The 8756-nt window shown below is 41.5% G+C and overlaps 1 protein-coding gene across 1 annotated transcript; it reads left to right on the top strand.

Moving 5' to 3' along the window:
* Positions 1 to 3877: 3877 nt before the first annotated feature.
* On the top strand, positions 3878 to 4561 carry LOC150060070 (uncharacterized). Its single transcript, XM_090337778.1, has one exon. It carries the CDS (start codon positions 3878 to 3880, stop codon positions 4559 to 4561), a length of 684 nt encoding a protein of 227 aa, XP_090193904.1.
* Positions 4562 to 8756: the final 4195 nt, after the last annotated feature.

Raw genomic sequence — 8756 nt, 5'->3', positions numbered from 1 at the left:
TTGTTTTGTGTGTGTGTGTGTGTGTGTGTGTGTGTGTGTGTGTTTGTATTTGTATGCTGGTCCTAGAGCTTGTGGGAAACAGAAGATCATTTTTTACTTTTTTTCTGAATAATAAGGAAATAATTATAAACATACACAACAAGAAATTAAATTAATTGCAAAGTTTTGTATGGAGTAGCTACACATAAAATATCATACCTAAAAGATACTTTTCAGTTTAGTTAGTTATCATTCCTTTGAGATCTGGTCGAAACTAACCATTGGCTTGAAGCAATTCATTTACTAGGTTTCAGTAAGAAAAGGGACATTATAATTTATTTACAATCATATATGTAACAAAATACAAGACGTAAGATTGGCTCAAGAAAGGACTACTGAGCTAGGAGGTGCGGTAGCTCTCACTGGTAATTCTACTACTCAGGAAGCTGAGATCTGAGGATCAAGGTTCAAAGCCAGCCAGACACAAAAGTACCTAAGACTCTTACCTCCAATTAACCTCTAGAAAATGGGAAGTAGGGCTTGGCTAAAGGGTAGGGTGGTAGCCTTGAGCTGAAAAGCTCAGGGACAACACCTAGGCCAAGTTCAAGCCCCATGACATACAATTTTTTTTTAAAAGACTACTGAAGTGCTTTCTTATCTTTCAAAAATTTGGAGAATCTTTTGTCACACTGTATACTTGCTAATGGTGTCTCTTCGTCCTCATTTTTGAAAAACACAAATACATTTTGTAAGATTTTGAATTTTCTCTGTGTTACCTTTATAAAATGAATAGAAAACAAAACTACAATAAATAATAAGAATGTGGGGACTAAATTCCAAATCCACAAGATGTTCACAGTGTTCACTCTGTAAGCTAAGTGAATTAAATGCATGATCGGAAGGATTTCAATGACAGTTTTAGAAGGATCAAAAGTGTGATACTATTGTCAAAAACAATTCAACTGCATTATAGTCAGCAGACAGAAGGAACTTCTCACTTTTTTTTTTTTTTGCCAGTCCTGGGCTTGGGCTCAGGGCCTGAGCACTGTTCTTGGACTTTCTCAAGGCTAGCACTCTACCACTTGAGCCTCAGCACCACTTCCAGCTTTTTGCTATGTATGTGGTACCGAGGAATTGAACCTGGGTCTTCATGCATGCTAGGCAAGCATGCTACCACTAGGCCAAACTCCTGGCCCAACTTCTCACTTTTGAATGCTCATTAAAGCATACATGGAGTATAGAATTTATTTTTGTATGTCATTTAAAAGTTAGGACATAATGTAGCATTTGAGAGAAGAGTGTTTAGGAGGCAAAGGATGAAACTAGACACATATGCACAAGAGCTATGGATTGAGGCTGTTTACCAGCGGCGAAAATAAGCCAGAAAACTCACATTTCTCTTCACCCTGGTGAAAGGATGGGGCTATTTTCACTGGGCCCTTTAAGGAAACATTCATAGAATAATTATATCCCCGATATGTGTATGCTTTCTTTCTCTCTAGGTCAGTGGATTTGTGACTGGACCACAGTAGAGACCACACACATTTTTTTCCACCACAGAAAGATCTGTGTCACAATAGAGGATGTGCAGTCAGTCAGGGAAAGACATTGGAGAATAGTTATATGACAGCTAACATCCCTTCAAATCTTCTTGAGAGTCCCTAATTCTATGTTTATCATCAATTTAGTGCTTGACCTTGAAGCAGCAATAACAAGGAAGAACACAGGACTTGGTTCCCATGGCTATATGTTTGGCAACACTTTATTCTCTTTCAAAGCTCTCATGCCAGGCAATCTGGTAACTATGAGGCCATTTCTAAGTAAAAAGCACTAAATGAGAGCCTTCATAGGGAAATAGCCACAAAGTGTAAAAACAAAAACCTGAGTTAGTGCTTTCTAATATAAGAAGAAACAAATATTTTCCTAAATCTTTTCTCCATTTCTTTCCTGACACAACTGTCCATGTAGCAATATGCAGGCAAAGATAACACAAAAAAGGTAGATATCATTTAAATAAGATCCTTTAAAAATAATGTATTGGAGATAGCATTCATTTGAAGTGGAATGGAGTTTCACCATGATGTTTCCATACTTGCACACAATGTACTTTGATATATTTACTCCTCCACCATGAGAAAGAAAAGAGAATAAATTAGAGTTCACCCAGCACCCAGTGGCTGAGTACCTTTGGAAGAAATGGGAGATGGGCTTTCAGGCCCTTGCCTGCTCTGAGGTTCAGGGATAACATGAGCAGTCTATAATAAAACCTATGCGAAAATGACTGAATGGCATCAAATTAAACAGAAGACCTGCACTTTGGGAATAAGCTACACCGAAGAAGTGAAAACTTGCTGTGGAAATCCTTGGAGATGGTGAGATTGATGTGGTCAGAGGGGACTGGATCAGAATGGCCCCAGGGACAGGGATCAGGGGGACTAGTCCCAAGTCAGCTCTTCTGTGTGGAGCCTGGGAGGGAGTCTTACAGTTAACAAGGAGAACAGCTCTGAACAAGCCAGTGCACAAGAGTCTTCTCCTGTTTGCTAAATCAGCCTTTCCCACCTTAAATTCCCAGCGAACCTCTAATAGTTATTAGAACCTTTAAAAGTTATTAAAATATTTATAGGAAATACTTAATGCTTTTTGATACACAGAAAGTGCTCTTTTATAGACAATGGGGAACCTAGAACATCGATTTGGTGTGTGTGTGTGTGTGTGTGTGTGTGTGTACTCACACGCATGGGAATGCATACATGTATGGGCAACAGGTACCCTCGCTAAACTTGGAGCTTGAGGTTAGGGCCTAGGCACTATCTCTGAGCTTTTTGTTCAGAGCTAGTGCCCTACCATGTGAGCCACAGCTCCACTTCTGGCTTAATTGAAGATATGAGTCGTGGAGACTTTTATGCCCAGCCTGGCATTGGATCTTCATATCACAGACTCCTGAGTAGCCAGGATTACTGGTGTGAGCCACCAGCACCTGGACCACTTCTCGCTTTCTGAAGATTCATTGGAGGAAGGAGTTTCTAGGTTCTTTAGCTAAAAGCACTAATTTGAATGTAGATGACTCCAAATGAACTGAATCAGTCTCAAAGGCTTGTTCATAATGTGTTCATCTTGGAAATGAGGTCCCAACAGGTAAATTGGGGGATGGGGCTCAAACATTCAGATGACACAAGTAGGTTTTTGGATTTGGGGTTTTGTTTCATGCCAGTCCTGAGCTTTAAACTCAGGGCCTGGGCATTTTCCTTGGTCTTTCTCAAGACTAGCATTCTACTATTTGAGCCACAGCACCACTTCTAGGTTTTTTCTGTGTATGTGATACCTAAAAATTGAACCTAGGCCTTCATGCATGCTAGGCAAGCACTCTACCACTAGGCCATGTTCTCTGCCTGACACAAGTAGTTTTCACCATGTGCAGTGGAGTATAAGTATCCGCATGAGTTTGTGCACACATATGGACACGTTTGTCTCTGCATGTGTTCCCATTTCCCTCTGTGCCTTCGTAGGTGAAAAATTGTTTTTAAAATCACTTCCTGTGATTATTTTATCTCTAAATTTTTTAGGAACACCAAGCTTTGCACACATAACAGCATTCCAAGATCTAGATATTAAATAGTCTGAATTCCCCTCCATCTCCTGGTAACTGAGGCACTCACTTCACTCAGGCCTTTTCAGGATGGTGGAGGTATTGGCAATACTTCATTCAGTTGAGCAAGTACTGAATGTCAAAACCAGGGCTATTTGTTGGGGGTTCTGTTGGAAGAAGAGGCTTGGGTAAGAGGGCTACAGGAAGTGACCTCAGCCTTGACAGAAGACCAAAGAGAACTTAGAACGCAGGTCTCCAGGCAGCCACATTTCCTAACTTGAAAATTCACCCAGACATAGCAAGGAAAGCGCCATGTTTTGCTGTTGTTGTCTGATTTTTCCCAGCTCTGACTCCAGGAGATCCTGCAGAGAGCACCTGGTGGACACCTGCAGACACTGGATCAACCCCCGACCCAGACCCCAAGCCCAAGCCAGACCCAGAAGAACATTCTGGCAGTTTATATTGAGAGGCCGGCAGGTGGCACCTGGCAGCCCAGACCAGGACAGCCTGAATGGGGACACTGCTATGACTCCTCCAAGCCAATCCCGAGTGCCAAGTGTGGTGGCTGCTCAGTGGGCTGTGCCCACTCCACTGGAGATGAAGCTGCGTGGGACTGAGGCAGCAGCTGGAGAATCAGCATGTGCTCCAGCTGCCATGGGTGCCAGGATGGCCGTGTCCTCCGCATCTCAGATCCCTGAGTCTCCAGCTGGGCTTGAAGAAGAGTCAGCACTGCCATGTACCTACGTGGATCTCTTGGTGGATGTGTGCAAAGAAGCTGAGACACACCCAGTCGTGGCTCTACCTGCTCCTGTGGTGGCAGCTGGGGACTGGCAGCACTGGGCAGGTGATCTGTACCTGGAGGATTGTGTGTCCACTGAGTTCCAGGCCGACTCTCCTGCCCCTGAGTCAGGAGATGAAGAGGTAAGACTTGGATTTGCTTCCTCAGAGCAGTCCAGCATGTCTGATACAGAGTCAAACACTCCAGGAAGAAGATGAAGAATCGCTCCAAGTTACAGTACTTTGGCGTCACGAGGGGTCCTTGAACACCGCATGGGCTGAAAATCCTCTTCCCCCCGTGGCAGATGCCTGAAGAGGAAGTTCACCTCTGAGCTGAACTCCAGGTTGAAGCTGTCCCTGTCACTCAGGACAAATGGACTCCAATCTGTAACTATCCTCGCTGCTACTGAGATTGCACAGGTGCTAGACTTTGATGTTGACCCATCTTTACCTGTGGAGGGCAACATAGCTCCAGCAGATAGATCCCCCAGTATGAGCACAGTTGAGGACTCAGGGTATGACTTGGCTGTGGAGGTAGTGACTCAGAAAACCTGATCTCCACTGAGCACCAGCTCAAGCTTTTAGAAGAGTCCTTTCCCTCCCCTTGCAAGTTACCTGCTGAGATTCCCCCCTTTTATTCTTTAGATAACTTCAATAATTGATTTTTAATAAAATTTCACTCTTACTCATTTCTGTAGCATTATCCATGGGAGAAAGTCGGGGCCCTGCTCTAGAACCAGGAGTTCCATCTGCTGACTGCAGTCCCATGCACAGCAGGTGGTCCTGAGAGGAGGACAACCAAAGCCTCCTGGAGGAAATGGGATGCAGGCCCTGGTGTGCAGGGACAGCTGAGCCACAGGAGTGACAAAGTATCTAGTAAAGTATGTGTAGCTGTATCTGAGGCAAGGCCCTCTTGCTTAGAGACCTGGGCTCTGTCATCAGACTGATACAGGAAAGAAAAATGTTCCTACTTGAGCCTCTGGCCTTTTGGTTTTAGCTACTCAAAGGCAGAAAACAGATTGTAGTTCAAGGCCAGCCTTGAAGCTCAGTAAAACAACTGGGTACAGTGGTGTGTTCTCACCCCAGCTATGGGCTGCACAGGAGGATTGTGGTCCATGCTAACTCAGAAAACAATGCAAGGCCCCAACTGAAAAGTCATAAATGATAAAAGGTGCTGAAGAGATGAAGTGCCTGCCTAACAATTGCAAGCCCTGAGTTCAAACACCAGTCCTGAATTTTAAAAAAAATCCTTAAAAAGCGGCAATATCTGCCTGTCTGTCTTTCTAGACCTGGGCGAAGGCTTAACCTAAGATCTGCAGGTCTTGCTCTACCTTTTCATACATGGCTGACACTCTACCATTCTACTTCCAGCTTTTTTGCTGTTTAACTGGCAGTCATAGGCTCATGAACATTTCTGCCTGGATTGGTTTAAAACGATGAACCCACAGGCCAGTGCTAGAAGCATCTCTTCTCCACAGCCCCACTACTGGAACATATGTTTCATGATGGTGAAGATCTTGCATGAGTTCTGTTTAGCAGCATATGTTGCACTCATATGTTTATGTTCAATAGCTTTGATAAATGAGCAAATGGCCAGAACAATTGTACAACTCAATTCACTGGCAATTAGAAGATATTTTCAGTTCTTGGAATATATACATTGAAAGAATGCCTGACTTGGCTGAACACATTCTATTATGCATCAATACTTTCTTTTTAAGCCCTTAAATGCTTTCTGTCTGTGGAGTTGGATGCTTTCCGAGTTATGTGTAATCTCAAGTTGCAGTAAATTAAATAATGCAATTTATTTTCTCAAAAATATTTTCTCATAAACAATCGGGAATAGTTATTGTGCCACCAATCCTAAAGAATAATGTGGTACTTGGCTGGCTCCTGGACTGCACGCTCTCTCCTCTTGAGTGTCATGTCTGATGAGAGTGCACCTGTTTGCCTTCTGGTCCTGGGCCATACGAGAGGGCGTTGGCCAACAATGTGATTTATGCCAGAGACCCTGGGCATGAGGTACAGGTGAGACTTCTGGAGGGAATAAAGAGTGAGGTCAGATGTGTGGTCACTAAACATGCCCACATCACTAACACCAAGCAAAGCTCTGTGCCTGGAGATAGGGCTGAGCTTTGCTGCTTGGTATTACTCTATTCCGATTTTCAAATTTCTCCTGTGGGAGAAATAAACACTGCCTGTGTGAGAACTTCAGCAAATAATGTATTCAAAGAATGGTTTATGTTGGATATTTATCTTGGATTGGAAAGATAATAAAAGTAAAGTCATGGAATGTTGGATCCAAGGCCATTTTAATGGTGATTTGGCTCATTTTTCCCAGTTAATAAGGAGATAATTATAAACATAGATGAGAAACAATAAAATTAATTGAGGGTTTGGATGAGTAGCTACACATAGAATGTTAACTGCTAAGACACCTGAGCTAGATTCTTTAAGTTAGATAGTTAATATTCCCTTGAGATTTAGCCCAAATTATCGATTAGCCTCAAATGATTTATTTATTTATTTACCCCTGATAAATCATTTGAAATTATGTAGAGGAATCTAGGAGAGAAGCTTAGCTAGAGGAATTGCTACTCTGCTAATCTCTTGGTCTTTTAGAAATCTTAGCAAAATTCATGATATTGTACACTTGCTGACACTACCTCTTCTCTGAAAAACAATGATATGATTTATAAGATTATGCATTTTTCTGTTACCTTTATAGAATGAATAGAAAAGAAACTATTTGATACACAAAGAGAATAGTGAAAGTAAAATAATATTTCAAAAAATATTAAAAGGAAATCTAACATTTTTTTTTCTTTTTCATGGGTCATAGAGTTTGAATTTGGCCAGGGTGCTGTCCCTGAGCTCTTCAGCTCAAGGCTACTACTCTTCCCTTGAGCCAAGCCTCACTCCCCATTTTCCTGAGGTTAATTGGAGATAAGGGTCTCAGGTCCTCTTTTTCCCAGGCTGGCTTTGAACCTTGATCCTCAGTTCTCAGCTTTCTGAATAGCTAAGATTACAGATCTGAGCCACTGCATCCTGTGGAAAATCTAACATTTCAAATCCACAATGGTTTCAACTGAAACCAAGTCCTGTAAACTATATATTAAAAAAAACTGGGAATGATTTAGATGATACATATCTTTTAAAGGTCAAAAGTGTGATGCCATTGTCAAAAACTATCAATTGCATTACAATCTACAAATTTTTCAGTGGATTAAAACATACATGGAATACAGGATGCCTTTGTACATCATTACTTAAAGATATTTGAGAAAAGTGAATTTAGGAGGCAAGGGACTACATACAGATGCAGGCTGAAGCACTAAATGCTTATTTTTACTTTATTTCAGATAAGAGAATGAGCCAGAGGAAGCAATTTTTGCTTCTGAAGGGAAAGAAGGTGGTTTAGAATTCTTCAAGCAGGGCAAAGAATGAGATTAATTTTATGTAGTCCTTTAAGGCAGCACTGATATTATAACTACAGCCCATGTACATACATACCACATACACATGTGTGCATATGTATGTATATATTTACATACCCAGATATACATGTACAAGTGTATGCACACACACACATCAGGTCCTTAGATCTGTTGCTGGGTCACAGGAGGGATCGCCCAACCTTCCCTCACAGTAAGATTTGTGTCACAGCAGCAGCTATCTGGTCCTGGAAAGATGTTAGGATCTCACAAAAGGAGAATAATCAAATGACCTCTGAAGTCTGTTCAAATCATCTTAAAAGTCCATAATTCTATAGTTTTGAGCAGTTCGATGCTTAACCTTGAAACAGCAGTAACAAGCAAGTACACAGGACTTGGTTCCCATGACTACTTGCCTTGGAAGGCTTTTATTTATTACCTTTCAAAGCTCTATCCTTCTTGTGCTGCGTGATCATTTTTAACCAAAATGAACAAGTCCAGCCACAGTATTTAAGAAAAAAATTAAAAACTTACAATTCAGTGTTTTTGAATATAAGGAGGAACAAATATTTTCTTAAAACTTTTTCCATTCCTTCCCTAACTCAAGTGATCATGTTGCAAGATTAGATGAGGCAAGACTAAGATAAAAAGGCAGAAATCTGAGAAGAGAGACTACACATAAATAAGATCTTTTAAAAATAATATTGTGGAGATAAGACTCATTTGAAGTTGGAGGGAGTTTCACCATGTTTCCAAACTTGCACACAATGTACTTTGACCGTTTTACTGCTCCACCATGAGAAAGAAAAGAGAATATATTAGAATTCACTCAGCACCCAGTGGCTGAGTACCTCTGATGGGCCAGGACCTATGGGAGAAATGCAGCATCAGCTGATGAGAGAGGGCACTTCAGATCCTTGTCTGCTCTGAGGTTCAAGGGTGCCATGCACAGTCTAAAATAAAACCTTTGCAAAAATGAT

Source organism: Megascapheus bottae, chromosome 8 (assembly GCF_031878675.1).
Source record: "Megascapheus bottae isolate mThoBot1 chromosome 8, mThoBot2.hap1, whole genome shotgun sequence".
Classification (NCBI taxonomy): Eukaryota; Metazoa; Chordata; class Mammalia; order Rodentia; family Geomyidae; genus Megascapheus; species Megascapheus bottae.
The sequence above is the reverse complement of the archived record's forward strand: the minus strand, read 5'-3'. Positions and strand labels throughout refer to the sequence as shown.

What these genes read in the sequence shown, in the direction of transcription:
- LOC150060070 (XM_090337778.1), top strand. Translation starts at nt 3,878, where the DNA reads ATGTTTTGCTGTTGTTGTCTGATTTTTCCCAGCTCTGACTCCAGGAGA.